Genomic DNA, 26,405 nt, shown 5'->3' with positions numbered 1-26,405 from the left:
TGACGTCTGGTAAGCCAGCAGATCTGTTTCCACTTGTCCTTTCTGGATTCTTGGGACGAAATTAATCCCGCCTAACTTCAAACATCTATTTAATGCTTTATGATGTATGCTGATCACTGCCAGCTCCCACTACAGTCCGTGAGCCCTTCCAGAGCCCCACTGACTGACTGCACGCCATTGTCTCCCAGTGACAAGGCAGAGAGCCCAAGGTGACCCAGTTCAGATGCAAACATCCAAACTGGCCAGATAAATTCTGCTGTCTGTGTTAGATCCTTATTAACCCCCTGCTATTAATATGCTCAAGATTACAAAAACGTACATTTTGACAATTTAACACTTTCAGCTGAAATACTTTTGTATTCCTATTCATAAATTATATGCAAACCATTAAAAAGCCCACTATAAAAATACATCATTTTTTTTGTATGCCTGGTTGTACCAAAACAAGAATAAAATACAGACAAGTTTATTGATAGCTGTAAACGTTACTGTTGCTGCAAAATAGATAGCAATACTCTACTCTCAGGCGTTATAACATTTCTACATGCAGAGCAGAACCAAATCTAAGTAGGCAAATTATTTCATTCAGTGAAAAAAAGTTTCTTTTAATAAATAAAGTATTCAATATGCAGGTTTTGATGAGATGAAATTATTATAGATATCAAGCCTTCTTAAAAGCTACAAATTATTGAACAAGACTGAACTCTTAAAAACTTTGAGGAAACACAGCTGTTACAATACAGAACTCAGGTGTTTGTGTTTATAAATATATATACATACACATACAAATAAAAGGACTGTAAGGGATAAAATAGCTTTCCTTTACACAAAGGAACCAAGCACTCTCTGTGCCCTCCAAGCATTACTGTTTAGTTACCTCATGCAACTGCTTTAGCTCCTGCAGGCCCTGTTCACATTTTTGTCACTGGCTTGTATTTTCTCCTGCAGGAATTAAAAACCAAACCTGCCTGTCCCCGTATCTCTACGATAAGGAAAGGAGAGGCTTTGTTTCCTATTAAATCCCACTTTCTTCAGTAAAACCACATGCCTATGGGACTGTAAGCTTTTCACAAATATTTTGCTAGATCTGCTATATCACTTTAAAATGTCTTCAAATTAAAGTCCCTTATTTTTAAAAGAATCAAAACACAATTAATTCTTTTAGAAAATAGAACTGGGCATAATGTTCCATAAGGCAGATCTTGTTTAGCTGTCCTGGACAGACTTCTTCAAACACTGAGGTCTAAACTAAAGGTAGCAACCTTATGCAAGGAGATTAATATATACTGAAAGGATAAAACACGTGTACACACTGCTGGATTCATATAATACATAGAAAATTAGTATTTTCTGAAAATGCAGTGTTTGTGAATGTATTCTGTGCACGGCTTTCTCAGATGAATTGCAAAGGAAATCTTGGCAGGTAATGTTGAAATCAGCCCTTAAAGGATTTACAAGTTGACAAAAACCATACGCAGCTACTGGGTCTAACTCTACAGCACGCTAGTTATTAATTAATACCACCCTTTTCAGCTCTGAGAAAACTTATGTACCTTCCTCAGTTATAAAGTAGATCTTCTGTTAATCTGCCACGGTATTGTTGTGCGTGTTGGGTTTTCTCCACCCTGTGTAACACTTCTTCACCTTCAGATCTCAGCGCTGAGTGCAGACAGCTTAATTCCACGTGCCTGAAGTAAGTACAGCCTGCAGCTGCTTGCTCTGCCCGTCCCTGGAGGAAGGCGTTCCAGCCACGGGGAAGCCAAATGGGATTTGAAGCGGCTATGAAGAAGCCCCAGTTTACACCCTCCCATCCCAGGCAGCCTCGAGTCAATGCAAGGTTAACAGCCTGGAGTATGAACTGTGGGACCCCAGGAGTTGCTTCCTCTATGATTCATCCTCCCTGGCTGAGACAGATGAGGAAAAGGCTTCAGGAGTTTGAGTTTAACCCATCCAGAGGTGTCAGAGTAAACCCTCAGGCTAGCAACGGAAAACCCAGCATTACCTTTACTGCCTTTGTCATGCAGTCCAATCTGTTTTGTCTGACAACCCTTAAATATGACATTTTTCCCCCAGACAGTATAGCAATATATTTTATGGTTTTTATGGCTGACTGATGGTGAATTGAGCTGCAATGGGAAAGCAAAATGTTTACACAATAAACCCATAAATCATTTTGTAATCATTAACGAGCATTCTCAAAATCTTACTGCTGCCGATTAGAAACCTAATTCTCTGGAACAGGTCAGCCACTGTATTATACAAAGGAAAAAAGTCACTGGTCCTTCACGTTCTGAAAAGGGGGATGTGATAGTAGCGGTCATCCTCGGTCAGGAGAGAAATCTCATTCCATTCCCTTCGGTATTCATCCGGATAGTTTACTTGAAATTCCTCAGTATTAAACCTATGCAGTCTGTAAACTCTTATCTTTACTTCAAGTAAGTATCCAAGAAGAAACAGTTCAACCTAAAGATGAAAGAAGTCTGTAAGATATTTGTTTTTAGACTTAGAAAAGTAACCCAAAGATAATCCAAGTTAAAGCAAGTCATTTAGCTTCAGAACAGTAGATAAGGAATAAAAGGGGCCCTTTTGTAAGTGGAGTAAGAAAATTAGAAGTCCGAAGGTATTCTCAATGTTCAACAGTCCTTCCACTGCTCTTTTGCATGTAGAGGATATTCTGGTTAATGCCTGACACTTTGGAAACATCCCTTTTCCACCTGACACAACACATAACCTGCTCCCAAAGCCCACTCACACAGCTTAGTGGGGAGCAAGGAGGGACTAGCTATTATTAAAAGATTCCTGCACCTTGAAAAATGGGAAGCCTGCCACCTTGTGATCACTTGCTACGTGAGGGAAATATAATAGTGAGAGGAAAAAATTTCCTCGTACTTCATGGATATTAAGCTTGAGAGCTGGCATTTTCATTGACGCTTCTTGCAAGGGATTGCTTAATCTGGAAAAATGCTTTGGAGAAAGCTCACACCCTTGGGCGCAGCCTGACAGAGCTGAACTTGGCCAGTTACAATCAAACTGCTCCTGAAGGTGACTGCAACATGTAACAGTTGACTTGATAACTGAAATTGATTGTAAAAAAGAATTTCACCCACTGGAAACTATTTGCAGAGCGGCAGTATGGAGCTTAGATGTCAGTACCTAACTCCTCACTAAATACAAAATAGAAAAAAACCCCTTAACATATAAAGGTGAACAGTTAATAGCGTTCTCATTACCTGCTCTTAATAGACATTAGATCTAATCAGAACCAAAGAGAGAGGAAAAAACAGAGTGATGATAGAGGGTTTGGCATGGTGGAACACACAGGAAAAGCAAAACAGCAGGTCAAATCTGCATAATCTTAAATTATTTCACAGATCAAAGGTATCATTGTTCTAAACTATGTCTCATTGATACCTTGCAGCATTCATTTGTGGCCCAGCAAGAAAACCGTCCACCCCGTTTTACTCTGCTACAGTTTTCTTCCTGGAAGATAAATGACTGTCCTCAGTCCATTTCCCCTTATCCCAAAGAAGAAAAATGGCTGGCTGTCACGGATAATGTATGATGTATTTACCCAATCACATCAGAGATGGAATAAGTTGTGTGATTTATTTTTCATTTATATCATTACCTGGTCTAGGCAAAGAGAGTCACCTACGGAGTTCAAATGATTCATCATGAAACTCAAAGGGTCAGATGAAGAATCACGAGCAAGAAGAAGGCTAAAAAGGTTGTGTATGGGTTCTTCCCTGTTCTTCATCTGCTCATAGGCTTCGACAACTTCGTAGAGCATGATGAATTTTATGGCCTCATATAGTTTGTGCTCCTTGCTTTCATCAGAAAAGAGTGTATTGCACATGTTTCCTCTTTCTTCATGATCTTTAGTAGCACTTATTTCACTCCACTGGAAAGCACAGAGAAGAATATTAATCAAATTATCAAGAATTCTATTTAATACGAAAGATTCCGAAACAGGAACAACTGCCAGTTTGTACTATAGCATTATTGTGGCCAAATGGTGGTGCAAATAAGCAGGTGGCTCTTTCAGATCTGCAGTGAAATTTGAAGCCTTACACATTTCAGCTTCCATTCATCCAGCTGAACCTATTTGCTACAGACAGCTCCGAGCATCTGGATGCTAAACAGTCTGTGAGAAAGCAAATGTAATTCCCCTATACAAAACCCACCCACCACTACTGTAGAAAATCCAGGTATTGCTGTCATTAAAGAGTCTGAAAGGAGCGTGACCGCCAAAAGCACCTCGGGAAGTTACAGAAAATCTGTGTGGGTGCATCAGACACACACACTAAGCCACAAGCAAAGGTTAGATTCTAACTGATGACTCCTGACCTGTTCTTAACTTACAGCTTCCAAAATTCAGTGATTTTCCTCTGTAGTACCCTTTACATTAAAGTTGTCCTAGCTTGAATTCTTTAGATGCTGAGCCCAATTTAGAAGCATGTCAGTTAAAAGGAAAATATCTCAAGGGTGGGTGTCAGGAGGATGGGGCCAGACTCTTTTCAGTGGTGCCCAGTGACAGGACAAGGGGCAATGGGCACCAACTGAAGCATGGGAAGTTCTGTCTGAACATGAGGAAGAACTTCTTCACTCTGAGGGTGACGGAGCCCTGGCACAGGCTGCCCAGGGAGGTTGTGGAGTCTCCTTCTCTGGAGATATTCAAGACCCACCTGGACAAGGTCCTGTGCAGCCTGCTGTAGGTGACCCTGCTTTGGCAGGGGGGCTGGACTAGATGACCCACAGAGGACCCTTCCAACCCCTAACATTCTGTGATTCTGTGACTCTGTGAAACTGGACAAGCCAGAGCAGCTTGTACGTCTTTAGTGTATTCTGCTTCATGAGGTGAAGGTAAGTTGGCTGCACAAGAAGAGACAAGACAGGCTTGCGTAGGGCATGAATGGGTTGGGAATTTCTCGTTTTGCTCACAGTTGATAGTGAGAGCTCCTGCGCTCTCTGTTGCTCTACAGGGGTCAAAAGCCAGTGCTCACACCCAGAAAATGGGCCATCCAGGAGACAATGTTGGACTGTGTACCAAATCAGAAAGTTTAAAGCACCCAGTCCTGAACACAGTGGCTAAAAAGAGTCATCTGGAACCAAGAGGGGTTTGTGGACCACAATAAGAGATGATGCTCAATGACTGGGATTCAAATGAATTTCAGTTAATTCTGTGCTTGTATCATTTATATGTTTAAGTGGCCGTAAACTGTGAATTCCAACTAAAAAAACCCCAAATTTAACTTACCTATGAATACTAAATCGAGAAACAGATCCCCCCATCTCCTCACACATTTCTGAAGACTTTCCTTACCAGTTACAAAGGAGATGAAGTGGATGAACCACCAACGCCCCTTTGCTAGAGGACCTCTGCTACCTAAGTGAAAAGCCTGTCCTAAGTGTCAAGCACCTACTAACCAACACGGCCCAGGCACAACAGCCTCTGCAGGCCACAGCCCGCGACATGACGATGGGGCTGGGAAAGGCAGCAGAGAACCCTGTTAGTGAAAATAGGCAAAAATGCATCTCACTGGCCAAACAGCAGCTTTATAAACACAAAATGAAGGTGGGAGCTAGACCTCATGCCCAGTTACAGCATAATGCCTCATACAGTTGCTCTGCAACAATTTGTTAATTGTATGGATTTGTTCACCGTGCTGACCTGAAACTGTTTTCTGTACAAACACCCAGTTTAAATGCTTCATGCTAAGGGACTAACATCAACTTAAAAGAACGACAAGAAGTTAAAAAACAAAAGCTGAACAATGCAACGCTGGCAAATGCAAAGAGTGACCAGAACAAAATGGTAACTGCACAGAAAAACCACCAGGCATGTCTCAAGCAGACAGGCAGTTGTCACTGTGGCACAGCAAGGGTGCAGGCAAGCGACAAGGACCAGATCTCTATCTTAATGCCCCCTTTTCAATACTAATGCTTTGTTTCTAGAGCTAAATAAGTCTATTTGTGGTTTGTTGTTTTTCTTTAAGTAACTATTACTATCACTCATAATAGCATTTAAAACTACACAGTTGTGGCTCATATACATAGGGCACATACAAGGAACTAGCTAAAATGTGTACCAGTAAAACAAGCTGTTGTGGCTGTGGTAAGACAACCCACAACCATGGTGTACTGTAGAATTAAAAATGGCAGTTTAAGGTCTGATATACTGGATAATGGATGCCTTCAGAGAAGTGTTTCAACCTAACGGGCCAAAACCCTGGAGTCCAGCAAATGCCAGTATCCACCGACGGCTGTGACCCAGGAGAGCCTACAAAGCAACGGCCCGGCAGGAGGAAGATGCGGAGCAGAGGGTGGTGGTGTGCTAGGGACAGCTTGTGGCAAAGCAAATGGGAACAGTCCAGCGCTCACACAACTGCAGACAGGCAGAAACCCCAGAGGAGCTCAAGGAAGGTGCAAGGTCTTCTCAGGTCGATTTTTTATCTCTGTTTCAGAAGGCTTTGAGGCTATTAAATGTCCCCAGGTTTTAAATACGTAAGAGTTACACTCCTGATTGGAAATGCAGGCAAGCCGGCTATGCTGAGCAGAGGGGCAGTGCGGCTGACAGGTCTTTGTAATCAAGCGCTTCAGCTTACAGAGAGAAATTATAGTAAAAGTGGGTAAATAACACATTTCATGGAGATGGGAGCAAAGGAAAGACAATAGCTGGAGAAGAAAATGCACTGTTCATTTGTTCCTTCTCATCTGGGAAGGGAATCCAGGAGGATCTCATATAGCATTTTGTTATTTTTAATCGAAATGATGAAATACCACAGAAGCCACATGATGGCAAGGGCAACACAGTAATGGCTGTGGGCAGGATGGCCTCCCTAACTTGCAGGGGAACCCCCCAGTACTCAGCCTAGTGGGTCCCCGAAAGCTGGATTGCCCGGCAGGAGAGGCGATGGCCTTCCCAGCAGCTCAGCTCTGTGAACCTGGGAGGGAGGCTGACTGCCACAGAAATATGTAACCAGAAGCAGTTCCCTAACTCTGTCTCAACCCATTTCTCAGAGATTTTATTCCTTCCAATCATTTCTTAAATACTCACATTTGTCTTTAATGCCTCCATACATTTGCGCAATTTACCAAAGACATTGGGACCTGTGTATCTTTCTGGCCCAAAACTGTATTGCTGAATCCAATTGCAACCTTGAGAATACAAAAGCTTTTCAGGGAGCTGGGGGAAAAAAGAAAAAGAAGCTAATCATAACCGTAACAAGAAGTAGAATATAAAGTTACATAAACTTGTCTACATGCATTTTAATTTACAATGTGGTTTATCCTCTGGTTGCACAGTTCAAACAACAACAAAAAAAACCTGGGCCTCAGAACAACTCAAATGTTAAGAAGGAGGCTCCATTTGACTGCCAAGACCTTAAGAAACTTTTAAAACAGGGCCAGCCAAAAAAGAAGAAAGTGTGCTCTCAGCAAAATATATAACCCACGCTCTAGAAAAGCTGGATACATCTAAATTCAGTGCGGTATTTAGGGTTAGAGACACCTTCCAGTTTGCACACACGTCCCCTCAAGCAGCAGCTATAGCTCCCCACCTCCTCGCCGCTGTCTTCTGCTGGAGCTTCTGGAGCCCAGGGCAGGATTCCTGCTGCTCCAGCAACATGCTCAGCAGCTCCCAAGCGAGTCACTGAGCTTTGCATGGATGTGGATGATGAGGATTTAAATATCCATTTGTGTTAAGGGACTGACATCTAGTAGGGTGGCAGTAACATTTACCCAGCCACCTGGTTTTTTTTTTTCACTATTTAGACTCACGTTCACATTGGTAAGTTTAGAACAGGGACACTTTTTCAAATGAGTGTACTTCAAAGAGTTTGAAAAACTTCTCTTGAAATTCTGATAATGATTCTCCTCTACTTTCATAGCAGACACGTCAGTTTTCACAGTGAACAAAGCTTCCTTCTGCAGGGCAAGGTCACCTGAATAATGTTCATTTAGGAAATTACTTTTACCTTCAATATATCTCTCTCCTTCATCCATGATGGAAAAGGAATGCCTTGGCTGAATATCTGAAAAAGCACTGCTCTTAGTACACTGTAGTTGTCCCTCCTGACTTGTCGCAGGTATTTGATATGACAGCTCCAAAACAATTCTTCATATGCCTAGAAAAAGACCAAAACAAATTTAGCAATAAAAATTTTAAATCTCAGATAAAATCCATGTTGATTGGAGTCCAATTCCAAACTACTCAGAAGAAGGAGCTAAGGGAATGAGAGAGTATATTTTTAAGTTTTATATACACAAAAATCTTCCAACATCATGTTTTCTGTAAACACCTTAAACTGGCACTGCCTCTTGATTTTGCACTCTCTCCAAACCCAGCAAATTGCTCCAGTCTCTGCACTGTTGCTAGCGTAAACATTCACATGGTCACCCAAATCAGAGCAGGTCAGCGCAGTCTTCTTTGCCATAATAGCTTTAACCCTGACCACTTCACAACTTGTGCTGGCACATGGAATGGAGCAGCAAAAGGGCAGGAACAGGCACCTGGAGAAAACTCCTTTTAGCACAAACATCTCCTTACACTGGCCTGAATGCATCATGCAACGCTGACCTGAGGCTGAGCAGACCTGGCAGCTCTGTGCTGAAGTGGATGACCCTTCTTCCAGCTACACACTCCCTGTGTTTCCTCTGCATTACCTCTGGCGCTCATCTGAGCCCGTGTTGAGACAATTCAGAGCAATAAACTGGCAGAGAATTACAAAGAGGACTCTACAGTGCCACAGCCTGCTCCATCAGCCTTACAGTTTGGTTCCTGAAGGGGGCAGGAAGAGGGTCTCAAAGCAAATCTTTCATCTCGGTTGCTTCCTCACCCCTTCCCAACACCACCTCTCAGCTGTACAGTCTCCCATGCTCTTACTTTGCACTGGCTGTGACAGTAAGCCTACTGAATTCACCCTGCTGAGGGAGCTTCCCACTCCTTCAGCAAGCTCAGGTGGCTCAGAGCAGGTTTCTTTGGGATGACCTAATCTATCAGCTCACTGTCTTGGTGAACCACATCCAACAAAAGACATAAGAGCCAGCACAAAAGAGGAAGAGGGACTGCTTAGCCAGAATGAGGTGAGAAAAAGGGAGAGACGAGACAAGCAAGGGACTGCCCCTGTTGGGGACAGCAAGCAGGTTGGGCTGGTTCAGGATCTCGTGAGACCTCATGCTAAAATGTGCTCCTTACTGTGACAACTTCTACCTGATACAACCAGCCATCTGCCGCCTGCTCTATACAAAGGAGTGTCATTTTCAGCTTTGATCATCTATCACAGAATCACCGAATCACAGAGAATCACAGAATGTTCGGGGTTGGAAGGGACCTCTGTGGGTCATCTAGTCCAACCCCCCTGCCGAAGCAGGGTCACCTACAGCAGGCTGCACAGGACCACGTCCAGGCGGGTCTTGAATATCTCCAGAGAAGGAGACTCCACAACCTCCCTGGGCAGCCTGTGCCAGGGCTCCATCACCCTCAGAGGGAAGAAGTTCTTCCTCATGTTCAGCTGGAACTTCCTCTGCTTCAGTTTGTGCCCGTTGCCCCTTGTCCTGTCGCTGGGCACCACTGAAAAGAGCTTGGCCCCATCCTCCTGACACCCACCCTGCAGATATTTATAAGCATTTATTAGGTCCCCTCTCAGCCTTCTCTCCTTCAGGCTGAACAAGCCCAGCTCCCTCAGCCTTTCCTCACAGTACAGATGCTCCAGCCCCCTCACCATCCTCGCAGCCCTCCGCTGGACTCTCTCCAGTAGCTCTTCATCTTTTCTGAATTCGGGAGCCCAGAACTGGACAGAAGCCCAGAACTGGACAGAGTTCTAGAAGGCTCATGGATTTTCTGAAAGGCTTGTTACCCAGTATGTGTTTGAAAATTTATTAAAAAAATGTTGCTATCTTTTGTTACTTGTTCCTCCAGATCACAGACAGCGCCTAAGACCAAGTTACTGGGGCTGCAGCACTGGGGGTGGTTTTTGCTGTTAAAGCTGCTGCGTGGGTCATTGGTGCTCCAGGGGCGAATTCATAGAAGATGCCAGACAAACTTGATCTACATTTTGACCTGCTCTGCTCGTCTTTATTTAGACCCATGTTCATGCTGTCCCTTTTGCTTGCCATGTCGCCAGTCAGTGTAGCAGGCTCTGGTAGCAGCACCTGCTTGCACTGGGACTGCTCCTCCTTTCCCAGGTCCTTCTTCTCCCCCATCCTCATGCAGAGAGTAAAATTTAACTCTTACCTGCCTCATGTGTTTGGCCTGCTTTGTTTCTCCTTTCCATTCTCTCGCACTGTAACCAAGTAGATCAACTTCTGTCAGCACACTGAGATTCCCTAAATCAAGATTAATTCACAGTTTAGTTACCTCCTGCTGTCCTGCATCTAAAGGGCAGCAGTGGTGGTGGGGATTAAGGAATACAGAAAGACAACAAAAAGATTACTTATGAGTTTTCTCTGAAGGTAGTTGCTCCACCTGAAATCCAAATGATAAAACAGAGGTCAAAGAGGAGTTGCCAAAGGTCAGTATTTACTGAAATAAGCAATGACATGGAAGACTAAAGCCTGCATAATAAAAACCCACCGTTTCAGGAGCTGTGCTAAAAAGCTGTACAGACTTCTGCAGTACCAATAAACAGCAACGAGGAAAGACATGCTTAGCATCAGATGCACTTTCACTTTTTGCCACATGAGACACAAGGATTGCTGGGTAGCTCTTGTCCAGGACCGCACCTCATGCCTTCCTAAAACTGGGATAAAAAGAGAGAAAGGAAAAAATCCTGTCACTGTTTGGCAATACTCATTTTTATTTGCTTTCTTACAAAAAGAAAATCATTGAAGTATGACACCACTCCAAATGAAACATAAAACGTGAAATGTAAAAGGTGCAGTGTATTTACTGACTCAATTTTTGAAATTTCTAGGGTTTTGGGTGCACATAGTCCACGTTTCCAAGTTTTGCTCCACACAGTGAAGGCTAGCTGTACACTTACAATGGAGTGGGAGGCTTCACCAGACGACTGGTATCAAAGCAACTATTCGGAAAAAAATTTGCTTCAGCATGTGCTAATCCAGAGACCTGTACTGCCATTACTTCATCACCAAATCAAGGTTTTAAAGACCAGGGGTTCTTGGGAGCTGTAGTCTACAAACAGGCCATATAAGGCAATATTAGCTGACTAAGCATCATACGACTGCCAGGGGAATTAAGGGAACGTCCCTGCCTCGTTCTGGGCAAGTTCAGGATCAGTTTAAAACTCTGGAGAACGCTCCTCTCCAGTGGTTTGGTAGAAAACTCAGGAGGTCATCACAAAGGGGGCGTGCTCTCACTGTTCTTCACGGACATAAACGAGGACAAGCTTCTGTCGCTCTCTTGGCATTACAGACAGGGCTAGGGATGGTTTCGGTAGTCTTTTGCTGATGAGAAAACCTAGAACTGAGAGAGGGCCTGGAGACTGAACAGTTGACAAAGGCAGAATCTTCTCCCTAATTGAGAAATGTATCCTCGGGCTGAAACTTGAGTATAGCAAATTGCCAGAGTTTATGATCAACAGCTGTTCTGTTATTAACTTATTTATTGATTTAGCACAAACTTTAAGAGAACTGAACTTTTTATAACAGCATCCCCAGAGAAAGCTGAAAAGATCTTTCTCTAGAGAGTCCACAAAGGGAATTACTCATTCACCATAGTTTTATGTCAGCTGAACTTCTGCCCCTCCTGGCTTTAACAGGAAATTTCAGAGGGGCTTAAGTTTTCCAAGGCACTTAGGCCCATGCACTGAGGTTAACTATCCACTCGAAGAGTTACATCTGAATCCCAACCCTGGCAACGAGATAAACAGCCACACACACATTTTTACAAGCACTCTTGCATATATACAGAGCGCTGGTGATATTTGGCCTTTTCCAAAATTCTGTTGTTTGAAGAAGTTTTACTGCAGGGTGTCAGATGCAAGCTGTCCAGAGGCAAGCCCCAGACCTCATCTCTGCCACAAACAAAAAGCAGGTTAAGAGCTGTAAATGAAAAGGTGTTAAGAAACTTTAAAAAGGTAATCAGAGAAGCTTTGGGGTGCTAGCTCCCATTTCCACAAAACCCGTCCTGCTGGGAATGCTTTTCATCCAAGACAACGGACAGGTCTTCTGTTGGCTTCTGCAGGTCTTCTGTTGGCTTCTGCTCGTGTGCCGCACCCACACACGCGGGCCTGGCAGGAGGGGGCTTGCACCCGCGCCCACCAAGCAGCGAGAAGCAAGACGTGCACTCACGCACAACAGAAAAGACCCAAAATCTGAAGCTGTGGGAAACATTTATTACTGATGCCAAGTAACAGACAGCAAAGTGTCAGCGGTAAGGTTAGTAACGGCACAGCTCACGGCCACACCGAGACGCTCCCACTTACAGCACACACACACGCTCACTGCTGATGGACAGCAGCAGGCACACTCTCAGTCAGCACCAAACTGCTACCCAGACAACAGCAACTGAGAATTAGTAACAGACAACAGTCCTGGCAGAATCACAGAATCAATCACAGAATGGTCGGGGTTGGAAGGGACCTCTGTGGGTCAACTAGTCCAACCCCCCTGCCGAAGCAGGGTCACCTACAGCAGGCTGCACAGGACCTTGTCCAGGCGGGTCTTGAATATCTCCAGAGAAGGAGACTCCACAACCTCCCTGGGCAGCCTGTTCCAGTGCTCTGTCACCCTCAGAGGGAAGAAGTTCTTCCTCATGTTCAGACGGAACTTCCTGTGCTTCAGTTTGTGCCCATTGCCCCTTGTCCTGTTGCTGGGCACTACTGAAAAGAGCTTGGCCCCATCCTCCTGACACCCACCCTTGAGGTATTTATAGGCATTTAGAAGATCCCCTCTCAGCCTTGTCTTCTTCAGGCTGAACTAGCCCAGCTCCCTCAGCCTCTCCTCGTAGGAGAGATGCTCCAGTCCCCTCACCATTCTCGTAGCCCTCCGCTGGACTCTCTCCAGTAGCTCCTCATCTTTCTTGAACTGGGGAGCCCAGAACTGGACACAATACTCCAGATGGGGCCTCACGTAGGGCAGAGTAGAGGGGAAGGAGAACCTCCCTCGACCTCGACCTGCTGGCCACACTCTTCTTGATGCACCCCAGGATTCCATTGGCTTTCTTGGCAACAAGGGCACACTGCTGGCTCATGGTCAACCTGTCATCCACCAGCACTCCCAGGTCCGTCTCCACAGAGCTGCCCCTCTCCACAGGTCTGCCCCTAGCCTGTACTGGTGCATGGGGTTGTTCCTCCCCAGGTGCAGGACCCTGCATTTGCCCTTGTTGAACCTCATCAGGTTCCTCTGTGCCCAACTTTCCAGCCTGTCCAGGTCTCGCTGAATGGCAGCACAGCCTGCCGGTGTATCCACCTCCCAGTTTTGTGTCATCAAACCCACAAGAATCAAGCCACAGCAACTTGTTCTCTCTCTTCTTTAGGACAGAGGCATCTGCCTTGGAAAACCTCAGAAGACTGTGAAGAAGTGAACCTCCTGCTAACTAGAATGGAACGTGAAGGCTTACAAACGTGGCTCAGTCCATGGACCAGCGGGTATTCTGGATTTACATCGTCATGCTGTTGCATGAAAACCAACGATGATTCAAATAAAATTCATTAACAGCAATTTATACACACAGTATCAAAAGGAACATGCAGAAGACTTCCATTTCATTACTTAAAATCACTGTACAGTCCCTCTCTCGATTTCTGAACAAACTGGAAATTTAAAAAGCGAGAGCTTGTCCATCTGTTCAAATGACATACTTTGCTTTACTGAGTACCAGAAATACATGTGAATGCAAAATTTCTTCCTGTACCCCTTTTACAGACAAAAAGAGGAGAGGTTTGCATCGGCTTCTAAGCTGAATCAAACAATCTTTTGAAAAAGCTTCTGATACTATTAATCCTGCAAAAAACCTACTGGAGTCCAACAAGCCCCCTTTCAAACACACAGTTAACAGGTGCTTGAGCAACCATTCTTCAAGGAGCGCTGGGAAGCACTGGCTTACTGGCTTCAATCAAAACCACAAATCAATGTCAGAGAACGTGAGAGAACCAAATACTGTTCATCCATTTTTATTTAATATGGGGGATTTATAAGTAGGTATTTCCCTAATAAAAAGCCTAATGGGAAATGGGGAAACCTGCAAACAAGTGATTTTGAGTATTTTTGCTACACTTGTATTACAGCTTACCCTGGACTTTATAAACCTTTCCTCCTGTAGTGGGAAAGCTGCTGTTCAACCAGCACTCTGCGATTCAGTTACATACGATCATAAGTACTTATGTCACACTTTGAAATGTAATTACATTTTTTTATTCAAGTAAATTACATTTAGAAGCACCAGTTCGATCGCAAAGTGTCGCTGGTAAGAACACATCGCGAACAAGACATGAATTAAAGAAGAGGGCGGTTTAAAACAGATCTTTCCACCCCCTGCCTGCCCCCTCCAAAATTCTTCAGAAACCGAAGAGCAATTAAATTAATAACACAGTGGCAGGGGGAGTAAAATAAACCCACGGATTTTTTAAACCCAATCCATTCCCTGGGATATGGGCACGATTCACCCTGTTCCTCAGGAGACGGTGACAACCCACCAGTGCTGCAACCAGCTGCGGGGCTCACATCTCTGAAGACTGACTGGGAGCATCACCGCGAGGCCAGGGAGGCCTCACGCTTCTCCCACGCAGGAGATTGGAGCCCTAACACAGCTCCAAGCAGAAATCTGGATGAACAGAGATTGAACACCGCTGAAGCAGGAGCTGATAGCAGTGTTTATCTTACACTGCAAGTAGTGCACCATGTTTTCTTTTCATGCCACATCATCAGCTTCCTGTTAGTGCCAAACCTTAAGCGTTTACTTCCCCACAAAGTCAGCAGGAGACACACACAGAAGAAGAAAACCACAACCCAACAAAAAGGGCCAGAAAAGACATGAGTAAGAAACATCCGCAACATCTGCTTCTTTCACGAGTAAGTCAAGAAAAGCCTCTAAAGGATTAGTCCCACATTTGACTCCATCACAACTTTTTTTGGAGGGTGACACCTTAAAAATGCATAACTGGTGAAATGCAAAATGTAAGGGCCCAGCCTGGGAACCAGCCGGCAGCACTGTAGGCAGCACTACAGCACGATCCCATATTCCAGCCTGACTGATGGCACGTTGACCTTTTTACTTTTTTTCCTCCTTCCCTGTAACAAGGCCATCAGGAAGACAACGGAGTGTCTTCCAAAATTAAAAGCTGAGCATGCGCCTTCTTTTCAGGACACCCCTCTTCAGAGTCGTTTCGGTACTGAAAGCAGGGCGTTGCGCTGGTTACCATGCAGCGGCCGAGTTTCATACTCCCATCACACAACACTCCGTTCCCAGTTCCCGTAAAGCAGGTATCCCCTCCTTCAAAGAGGGAGACAGAGTCTGGGATCCCTCTGTTCCAGCCCTTCTGCTGCCCACCTGTACCCCTCCTTCTCCCTCCTCTCTCGGACACAGAGCTAGGCAGAGAGACCCCTCAACAGAGAGATGCAAGGCTTGACATGGAGGTGCAAGTCTGCCCGCATTCAGTGGGTGCCTGCAGAGCTGTCTTCACAGCTGCACATCACTGTTTTCCAGACTATGCAGTATCAGGACCGAGGCATGTTATAAAATAAGCAAAGTCCATCTTTCAAGGGAAAACAAGCAAACTTTTCCCTACAGAGCAGGCATCAGCGTGACGCACAGATGCACACACAGTTCAACTGACTGAGCCAAGAGGGAGACAGAGACAAAAAGCTATTAATTATAAAAATTCAATACCTACAATAGATTACACTCCACAACAGTGTACAGCCCCATAAGTGATTACAAAGTCTTCAATTTCCCAGTTTATTATCAGTGCCACACCAAAAAAATGACAAACTAGCGGAAACAACAGATCAAGCACAAAACACAGCATGTGGGAAGCACTGCTTAATTCAGTAACTGTTTCATTATGAAACCCTTCCTTTACAGAGCAAAGCACTGTCAACTCATTAAGCAAACCTTCTTCAACTACTGTAATACAACAGCTACAGATGAGGATCTCTACCTGCTATAAGAAGGAAAAGAGAATCATTTGCAGGCAAAGATGGTAATCATCAGTGGACTACCAAAAGTTCAACCATGTCCACTATCAGATCTCAGCTTCTACTCCAAAAAATAACCACACAGAATCCCAGCCCCAAACTGTAACTAGAACCATGCAATTACCTAGGAAACGGAATAGTTTCTGTAGCACTGAGGCCCATCTCTTGCAAGAAAGGCTTTATTTACACAGCTGTCCTGCGTAGGAGTCCCAGGTGCTCTCTCAGCCCTCTTCCCCTTTCTGTAAAGATCTTTCAGGAAAGAACAGACAGGCTAGCAGCCTTCTTTGAGCTCCTCGATCATTAACAGGACCCGACCTGCTGCTGCAAGCGTATCTATCCAGTTGTGACACTGACTTACTCCTACTCTGTAGCAACGAGCATAGTGCGTTCTTACCTACCGTGTGATTATCTAAAATATACCCTACTAGAGTTACCTTTAAAAAAACAATTTCATCTATATAATAAAGATATTAACGCATGCCCCAGTCTGCACATACCATTTCCCTCTCTCTAAATGCCTACAAGAACAGAAGGGAAGTTCGGTTCTTTATCTCCTGTATAATTCAGCTTCCTTTTTAAGGCACAGGGTGCTTCATCCAGGACCTTCAGATGAATAAAGCTCAGCTACACTTCCATTTATGTAAGAAAAAACATGAGCAAAGCCTTCAGAGAATTTACAGTCTGGAGCAATACGTGAAAAGTATTTCATGCCATAAAAACCCAAGTATCTCTTTAAAGCTTTTATTCCTAAGTATGAGTTAAAAAAAATGAAAAAAATAATCTCCTTTCAAAGAAGGAGCCTCTGAAATTTCTGCTACTGTGATGATTTTTTTTTAATGTAGAAAAAAACCTGTCCTCATTCAGAACTGCTATTTAATGCTTGTACACTTCAAACAGAACTTATGTAAATGCACTAAATCTATTATTTGAAGGAAGCCCACTGTAAGGATTCTTATTATGCCTGCTGCGGAGTTGCACGTTGAGTCATCCCTAATGTCGCTCATGTTTGTTTCTGGTTTCATCTATTTGCAAACACAACTCTCAGAATGCCTTTTATAATTTTTTTGCCGTGCTGAATCCAAACTGACACAGTAAAGGAAATATTTTCCTCCTGAACATCTTCTTACGCTTAAGTGTAGCTGAAAGGCTAAGTGGTATAAATATGCATTTTTCTGTTGATTTGTCTAGATAATTGCAGCTTTGGTTACGGGGAAAAAAAAGTTGAAGTCTTGCTTAGGAATAAGAATTATTTTCCTCCTCCGTTTTTTTTTTTAATCTTGTTTGCTAGACAGCACAGGACCCGTGCCCGCATCCCAGCCCTCCAGGAACGGGCAATAGCTGGGCACTAGGGAGGCCTGGTGGCACCGCAGACCGGCCCGGCGGGCCTCCTGCCCGCACCTCCCCTTGGACAGCCCTGGGTGAGTCCCCAGCCCCTCGGTGGTCACCAGCTGGCTCATGCCTGAACAGCGGCTGGACACCTCGAGGCGTCCTTCACCGAGGTGCTGTAGCCCAGAGGAGAAGGCAGCGAGGGATGCCAGCCAGCTTGGCAGGCAGGCGCTGCAGGACTCTCCAAGGAACTGCAAGTTTCCACCTCTCGATAAACAGTCATCCCATGCAATAGCTGGGAAAACAGCAGCATCAAGCAACCCATGCCAAATGAAAATTAAAATATTAATTCATCTGAGCCTGTTCACTGCCTGAGCAGCCTCTGTCACAGCTGTTCATTCTTGGAGGCGGCGTACATCTGCCGCCAGGGAAAGACCCCGCTCTGACAGCCAGCCCCCTTCCACCAGCTTGCATCCATGTCGCTTGCCATTCCCATCTCCGTACCGGGTCTGACCGCTGCACCCTCACAACACTGATTTCACATCTGTCTTCAGAGCATGGCCCTCTCCAAAAGCGTACCAGACTCCACACGCAATGAAGGCCAGGCGGATTTGTGTATTTTTTCACATGGATTAATAATCATATATGTGATTTATGACTAGTAATCACAAATAATTCCATCTCCCGGTGGTGCATCAGATCACAAAGCCTCTACTTTCCCACTAGGTATGTGCAGAGGTTATTCCAGCCATGTAATTTTTCTGCTTGGGAGCTTTACTTGTCTCTTTCCCTCTTTCCAGATCAGAAGCAGCAGGGAAAGGCAACAGAAAGCAAAGTATCGAAGTCATCGCTCTGAATGCAAATGACAGAAATTGATCTTACGTCTCTTTCCCACTGCCTCTCAACGTCCAGCCTAATGGGACTCAAAACTTCAGCTTTATTCTGCCGAGCTAATGCAATTAGGATGGTTTAAACCCTGCTCTCTCTTCATCTTTTAAAGGGCAACCGTTTCAAACTGGGATTTTTTGATTACCCCACGCACGTGGGAGTCCTCTGCCTTTATGTGGGAATGCATTACCGGGCACTTCTTGCCTAAAATCTTCAGGAAAAAAGGCACGTTGAAAGGTAAAACTGACTGCATCAAGATAACTTCAACTTCAGTTATTATCTCTCTGTAATACCAAAGTCATAGCTAGTACAAACATTTCACAAAAATGTGAATCAGGAACCCAGAATACTCTGTGTGGAAGTTCTCTGCTTGTGAAAACACATTATGATTGTTGCGAATGCACGTTTGGTGTCGTTACAGACGTTTGGATGCCAAGAGAAGCTTCAAGCAAAGCGCTCCGGACATCAGCCACAGGGACCGAGAGACCACGGTGCCCTGACAGCTTTCCGTTTGCACCTAAAAACTGGACACCTATGTGGCAAGGTCTACATAAAATACAAATTATGCAGCCCTGTAGAACATGGTGAAGTGCGACCCTGCGTATCGAGCTCTTCTTGAGGGGCTGGCACTCGGCACAGGCACAACCTACTTCCACTTGTAAACTACAAAAATGAAATGCAGGGCACTGGACGGTTTCTAACCTTGGAACCCAGCAATATCATTTGTACAGATCTACGACGACATGCAACCACCTATTTTTAAGACCTCAGCCTTTGGCAAGCGTGTCACAGCTGAAATTTGCACGCAGGAAGTGACACAAAATGAAACCAGAACCGAGGAACAGCAAACACATCCGCAGGTTGCTCCCGGACAAACGCGGCATGCACACGCGGAGCAAAACTGGGGGAAACCGGTAGAACATCTCTTTGTCACACAGACAGACCTGAAACAAGTATTTCAGTTTGCAGAAAGCCTGATTTTGCGCAAACTCGGCAACTGAACACTTGCCAGCATCTCCCTGGTGGCAGCTGAGCTGCGGGCGCTGCCAGCACCTTGCCGTCATGCTGCTTCCCTGCACAGATGCCCCACGCACACACCATGTCAAGGCACTGGTCTGATGCTAAGGTATGCATTTCCCCTTTTGCAGCGCCATTCACCCAACATGACCGCCTCGCCCTGGAAACATAAATGCTAAACACTCAAAACAAAATCTGGAAAATCTCAGCAACATTATTACGGACGAGGAACCTGAGACGGGGTCTTGCCCAAGATCACACGCAGAGCTAGGGACAGGACTAGAGACTGAGCACACACAGCCACATCGCCCCGTGTTTTTAGCCTCTCACCTTAAGGCGATGCGGTTCAAAAATAAGACAACACAACTCTTCTGCTCAGCCCACAGCCTTCTCCTCAGAGAAATGTTTGTTGACAGAAATATTTGGGCAGCGCAAGCTGTCTTGCTAGCCACATCCCTCTGTATGGGTACATGGTGTAAGTGGCATCGGTCCTCCCTGGGGACAGGAGCTAGAGACACCTCCTCCCTTGGTCAGGGGCTTCCAGTACCTCTGCACAGGCTACAGAGAAATCCCAAGCACTGGGGTCTGCATCCCGAGGCTGCCAAAACTGGACGGCGTTGCTCCTCAGCAGTGAAAAAACAGGAAGAAACTACAAAGACAGAACAAGGCTGCAAAGAAACTAAAAGCTGCGGACATAAAAATTTCTCAGAAAATTAATGAAGTAGTCTGCAGCAGTTCTGGAGTATTTTACAACACGTTGGCCTTCACTGGAGCCTTCCAACAAACCAGACAGTAACGCCGTTATCTCTTTTTTTCCCCCCTCACTTTTGCGGGGGCAAAACTTTGACATGATTTTATATGATCAGGCAACAAACAGCCCAACCATGAGTTATACTGTTCATGGGAAAAAAACAAACCTTCCATCAAAACAAATTTTGTAATATACAGACTACACCCTTCCTAGCACCTCAGAACTGGTACAAGATCCCTGACTACAACCTCTGCTCTTTAAACCATCATTGACCACTTCTATGTTGCTGCGGCTAGCGTACACAAGTCCTGACACTATTCCATCATGAAACACTGACATTTTAGTTAATAAATAGCTACTTCTCTGTCTTTCTGGAAGGCACGGCATTGTCGTGTCTGATCCCCGGCACTGCGACCACACACGGAGGAACCGGTGTTTGCCACGCCGGGAATCCCGGCAACAGAGCAGATGGGCAAAGCTCCTCCTGACTGCTAAGCGCCGGCGCCACGCCAGCTGCACCAACCCCAGGGGAGCAGAAAGGAGGCCATGAGTCCACCGTCTTCTCCCAAAATCCCTCAAAGCAGAAAACAGATCCTGAAGTGATTCGGGGAGCAACTCAGATTAGTGTTTGACTTGAAACAGTACTATAGCTCCGTCAGAAGTCAGAATGCCTGAATAAAAACGTGATTAGAATGGAACTAATGTGACTCAATGGTAATTTGTAAAAAAATACTTTCACAGCCTAAAATACAGAGAAAATTAAGAAGCTCCTTAAGGTAAACTTTCTGCAATTCTAATCACACCCACAAACTTAGTTACGCAAGTGTAACGAAAGCAGTGTCATACAACCTTCAGACTCACTGGTTACTCCCTTGTGTTTTCAAAACAAATAGATGATAACCATACTCACCTCCCCTAGTACAGTTTGGCACCATGACTCACACACTTCAGCTGCGCAGGGTCAGGAGGTACAGCACAGAGGTATTTCTGAAATCTCAGACTCATTTGCCTGGGTAATCATGCAAGGTCAATCATTGTCAGCCATTAAGCTCAAGAAAAACTGGAGGCGTTACTGAAAAACCCTTTACCATTTGTTGTTACATCTTTGGGTAGATAGGATGTGAGGATTTAACCTGGAAGCTGCAGCCAAGAAACAAGATGGACAGAAAGTCCTGATGCTGAATGGGAGTTCCACACCACCTAGTCAGGCAACCTGGTCCAAAAAGTTAAACAAAATGAAAAAACTTATGTCCCAATGACAAAAAAACCTCACAACTACAAAAATTAAATAATTTTTTCAGAATTCCAAATCCAAATGCGGATCCTTGTCCATAAAAGCACTCACATCTGATATGCTGACCAGCATTTTAATGCTGCTTTTGCCCTTGAAAAATCACTTCCAACACCCTTCACCCAGTAGTATTTTGTACAGATACGCAAAATTGCAGCTTTTCCTCTTACTATATGATGTCCCCTTCAATTTCTGATTAAATTATTTGTCCAGCTCCAAAGACATGAAACTCTTAAAGGAGCCAACTTCAGTGACTACAGAGTTCTCCAAGCCTCAAAACCAAACCGGGTCGTTTCTTCCCGTTTCACACCCGTTACCTCCGTGTCTCACTGCCTGCAGAAGCTGGAGTGGGCCAAGGGATGGAAGTGGGAATAACTGCGCTGGCAATGGAGCAGTCAGCACCACGCTGGCTTAACAACTCGGTTCCTATGCGCCGCAGAAACCTGGTTCTTTCTCCACTGCAGAAATGGAAGTCTGAGCTGGATACACCTTGCACAGCCCCCCCAAAAAGCAAACCAGTTGGTCAGTGCAAGAGGCAGGGAAGCGAATGGGCAGGGCAGGGCATCTTCCACCTGAAAGACCACCGGAGAGCGGCCCGAGGGATGCGCGGCAGTGAGACCGGCGGGTCAGAAGGGGTGCACGGCCGCCTTCCCCGGCCGCACGCTCACCTCTCACACCCCTGCTCCCTGAACCTGCACCTTTTCTGACGGGAGCAGGAGCCAGCCTGCTGCAACACTTCAGCCTGGAGAAGAGAAAGCTCCGGGGTGACCTTACGGCAGCCTTCCAGCACCTCAAGGGGCCTCCAGGAAGGATGGAGAGGGACTTTTCACAAGGATGTGTAGCGATAGGACAAGGAGGAATGGCTCTAAACTAAAAGACGGCAGATTTAGATTAGATATGAGGAAGAAATTCTTCCCCATGAGGGTGGTGAGGCACTGGCACAGGTTGCCCAGAGAAGCTGTGGCTGCCCCCTCCCTGGCAGTGTTCAAGGCCAGGCTGGATGGAGCTCTGAGCAACCTGGTCTGGTGGAAGATGTCCCTGCTCATGGCAGGGTGGGTGGAACCAGGTGATCTATAAGGTCCCTTCCAACCCAAACCATTCTATGATTTCAGATTCCACACGGTAAAAAGAGAAACCAACCAACCAACGTCCAAAAAACAACAAAAAAACCCACCACCACCACCCCCCCACAGACACCCGCCGGCCCCACCGAGGCGGCCCCGCTCCCGCCCGCTCCCCGCACCCGGGTCGCTCCCGCCACCTCCGGAGCGGCTTTCCGGGTATCGCCCCCTCGGCGTAAGCGGCCACGAAAGAGCCGAGCGCAAAATAAAATTTAAAAAAAAACCAAAAGAAAACACAAAAGTAAAGACGCCGCGGAGAAGCCCAACCGCTCGCCGCGACCGCGGAGACCCCACCAGCCGCCCCCCCCCCGCCTCACCCGCTCCGCCGCCCTCAGCCTGCGCCTCCCGGGGCTCCAAGCCCGCACGCCGCAACGCCCACACCGGCGGGGCGGCCCCGGGGCGGGGACCCGCGGGGCCGCCCGGCCCCTTCCCTTCCCCCGGCCCGACCGCGGGGGTTCGGCTGGGGGCGGGCAGGCCCGAGGCGGCCCAGCCGCCTCCGGGAGCTGAGGTGATTGGGGGGGGGGGGGCGGAACAGCCGCAGGCCCCGGCCCGGGGGGAAAGGCACCCAGCGCTCAGCCTGCCCTTACTGACTTCAGAGCTGTTGTTGTGGTTTTTTTTTTTTTCTTTTTTCCCTGTCATTATATGTTCATTTCCTCACAACTTCACTCATTAACAAGGTGAAGCGCGTTCACCCAGCAAGAAGCCGGCCCTCGCCGGGTACCTTGCCCTGCAGCAGTCTGCTCGGTGCAGTTTGTCCCGGCTGTACGCAGAGAGTTTGCACAGGCCGGTGTAATTTCTTTTCTGGTTACACATTAAAGAACAATCACCTTCCATCGCCCGAGGGACTTTGCGGGAAAAACAGAAGGGAATTGTAATGGTCTGGAGAAGTGACGCAGGCTTCAATCTTTTGCAGAGTTATAAGCAGTGTGCTCCAGTGCAGGGCGAGGACAAACTTACAGGCTTGGTTGGTTGATGGTTTTTTTGTTTGTTTTCCCTGAAATATCATAAGATGTGAAAACGTCTGGAGACAGAAAATCGACATTTTTCACGAAACGGTGAAGAGGTTTGCGCTGCCTGGCATGGGCGTCAGATGGTTTCTCCATCCATCCATCCACCGCCGTTAATCCCAGCGAGGAACGGAACAGGCAGAGCCTGTTCAACAGCCGTGTGCGGAGCACCCGCTTCGCTGCCCTCACAGAAAGCCACAGGGACACGCAAGTAACAGAAAACCTAGACTTAAAAACCAGCTAAGAATAGCAAAAACAAGCAGGTGACTTGTGAGGCTGTCTAGCGCTGCGCGCTGCTCCGTTGAAAAATCCATTTTAGGGAGAAACCCTAAAATTCCGGCGTGCCAAGCAGCACGCCGCTCCGTGCTTCCCACACGGACACGTCGCTTGTGGTTTGGCTCCCGGGGTTCATCTGAGCCCCATCTCAGTGGGACAGCTGCGGGCATCAGCGTCCCCCGCCAGCTTCCATCTCACCTCGGACAGCCCAGGGCTGGTGCCGCCTGACGGGTCGGCCCTCCAGCCAAACCCAGATTTGCCCCTTTCTGCCCTCTCTAAGCTGCGCTAAAACCCTAGGATTTAATCGGTGACTTCTTCATGCCGATGGGCCTGAAGGGTAATGTTCATCCGGCTGCTGACTGACTGGGGCAGAGAGATGAAGCACGCATGGTTCCAAGGCTGCAGGTCAGCCCCCGCATCGCCGAGTCCCTCCTGCTTCCCGGCTCTCTGGTCTCTCATTATTTATTCTCATAATTTATTCTCATTATTTATTCTCATAGTTTATTCTCATTATTTATTCAGCACCGCAGTGCGACCTACAGAATAGCTGGTGCCCCTCTGCGGTGCTCGTGCTGGGAACCAGCCCGAGGGCAGTCAATCAAACAGAGACCATTTCTGTGAATCCTCTTGAGGTATTTTTTTAACTAACACTGTCCTTATGCCTTTTCTTCCTCCCGAAGCTCTTTCTGGAGCCCTTCCCTGAGCCACATACAGAGAGAGCTCTTCTCTGCCGGCTTTTCCCATCCATGGGCTTCGGCAGGACAACGCTGTCTGTCCTCCTCACGGGTCGCTGGGACAGGGCAGCCTCCACCTCCCCTGCAAGACCTTCCTCAGGGTGGGCTGCAGGCAGCTCCGGTGAGCCTGGGCCGAGTAACACGCAGGCCTCCTGCGCTCTGTCTTGGGCTGGCTGGGGTGAGCCTGTGCCATCCCTGGTAGCTGAGCAAGAGTTAGGGTCGCCCTCAGCAGAGCGGGCAAGGTCTAGGTCTGAGCTGGGATCGGCTGCAAGAAGGAGAGCAGCGGCTGGCTGGAAGGCACCTTCTGTCACGGGCTGTGCAGAAGGGGAAACGTGCCACTGCAACGGTTCAGAAAGTGTGAACTTCCCCAAATATGTTGGAAAATAATACTGGGAGCTATAGAAGGCCTTACTTAGAAGATGCGTTCAACTTGTTTCCGCAGAAGTGATGCCTCCCTTGCTTAGCCCCAAAGTAGGCAGCAGCTCCGTGGGGACAAGGGAAGAGCTCCTGAGAACGCAGATGGGAAGCAGCCTAAGTTTGATTCTTCCTCCAGACCTTCTGGAGATGGCATTTTGCACATATTTGTGATACTCCGACAAGTCTCTGTGCTGCTGGCAAAACCCTACTGCTTAGGGATATTTATGATATTTCCTTCCTTTAGAGGAGCATTATCGACTTGCCCATAACACAACCCTCCGGGTTTTTCTGCAGGTCGTGGCATCTCCAAGCAGCAGGTGTGACTGCGACTGCCTCCCTCCTCTTGTACCCACACGAGACTGCACAGCAATTACAGCAAAAGCTTATACGGAGAGCCGCGCTAAGCAAGTATGAAGACCTTTTAACCGCCCCTGTTTAAACCCACAAATCAGCAGCAGAAGCAAGTGCCGTGTTCTTGCTCCCATCTGCGGGTGAGCAGCAGGATGATAACCACAGTCCAAAGAACGTAAACAATTCAAAAGGAAAGCAAAAATTGTCTGCTGAGACGAAGGCAACAGCATCCAGCCCAGTAAAAGTAGGAAACCTAGGTGCAGAACGGGTGAGAGCTTCACCCTCAGTTTTTCAAGTCCATTATTAACAGTCAGGAACCACTTCCCTATTAATAATTATTTGTTACTACTACGAAGGCCAGGTATAGCTCAGCGCATTGATAAAAGTAGTGCCCACACAGCCGTGATCTGCAGCGCAGGAGCTTTCTATAGCTGATCACCAGCTTGGGGAGATGCCAAAATTTAGAGCACAGGTTTACGAACTTACCAACACTTCTCTTTGAGTGGTTCGTTCTACTTCGTTTTTCTTGCTCAGTGAACTGGTCTCTGTTCTTACTCGCCTTTTTGTCATGTCGCCTCTGCATCTCCTCTCCAGAGGATCCACGCACACACACACCTTGCTGGATTTCTCTCCCCTGGCTTCTCTTACCAAGGGTAGAAAATGACTCTTTACAGACCCAGCCCGTCTTCAGAGATCAACAAGCTGCGAAAGGATCTGGCTTCCTGTTTCATTTCCGTTAAAGTTTTCAAAGTCACACAGGCTGTGTGTGCTTCTCCATAGCCAAGCCACAAGAAAAAAAAAAAAAAAATCGAGCATAACTCAGCTATTTATAAAGGTCACATTGCTACCTCCCTCCACATCTTCCAAGCTGTCTGAGGGCTGGAGACTGGGGGGTGATTTTCAAACTGTGATGTACCACAATACGTGGACTCTGTCTTAGTGGCAGTCCTCAGAGAGCCACAGCCTCTTCTTCTCAGCTCCAGTGTCATGTTGGATCGCTAAGCATTTAACATTACTTGTCATGCAATCAGTCAGCTTTCTGTAGAAACACTCTGACTGTGAGGAGGAAGCAGGTGGTCCATCAAAGCACCCTTTCCCTAGTAAGGTACGGACCTTTAAGCAAAGTTC

At 46.5% G+C, this 26,405-nt stretch overlaps 1 protein-coding gene across 2 annotated transcripts; it reads right to left on the bottom strand.

Moving 5' to 3' along the window:
• Window positions 1–450: 450 nt before the first annotated feature.
• On the bottom strand, window positions 451–25,937 carry OTULINL (OTU deubiquitinase with linear linkage specificity like). 2 transcript variants are annotated; one of them, XM_075417111.1, is made up of 8 exons: window positions 25,764–25,937; window positions 10,574–10,739; window positions 10,434–10,465; window positions 10,235–10,326; window positions 7,977–8,126; window positions 7,058–7,186; window positions 3,629–3,901; window positions 451–2,463 (listed from the first exon to the last, which is right to left on the bottom strand). In XM_075417111.1, exons 1-8 carry the CDS (start codon window positions 25,858–25,860, stop codon window positions 2,284–2,286), a joined length of 1,119 nt encoding a protein of 372 aa, XP_075273226.1. In that variant the 5' UTR covers window positions 25,861–25,937; the 3' UTR covers window positions 451–2,283. The 2 variants fall into 2 exon arrangements, with proteins under 2 accessions (XP_075273226.1, XP_075273228.1); XM_075417113.1 differs by lacking the exon at window positions 25,764–25,937 and adding an exon at window positions 22,810–22,893.
• Window positions 25,938–26,405: the final 468 nt, after the last annotated feature.

The sequence above is a fragment of the Opisthocomus hoazin genome, chromosome 3, assembly GCF_030867145.1.
Source record: "Opisthocomus hoazin isolate bOpiHoa1 chromosome 3, bOpiHoa1.hap1, whole genome shotgun sequence".
NCBI classification, from domain to species: domain Eukaryota; kingdom Metazoa; phylum Chordata; class Aves; order Opisthocomiformes; family Opisthocomidae; genus Opisthocomus; species Opisthocomus hoazin.
The sequence above is the reverse complement of the archived record's forward strand: the minus strand, read 5'-3'. Positions and strand labels throughout refer to the sequence as shown.

Coding starts and splice junctions, on each gene's coding strand:
- OTULINL (XM_075417111.1), bottom strand. CDS start 25,860: ATGCAGAGGCGACATGACAAAAAGGCGAGTAAGAACAGAGACCAGTTC. Junction 10,740..25,763: donor CCACTCAAAGAGAAGTGTTG/GTAAGTTCGTAA, acceptor TTTTTATCCCAG/TTTTAGGAAGGCATGAGGTG. Junction 2,464..3,628: donor ACTCTCTTTGCCTAGACCAG/GTAATGATATAA, acceptor TTTCATCTTTAG/GTTGAACTGTTTCTTCTTGG.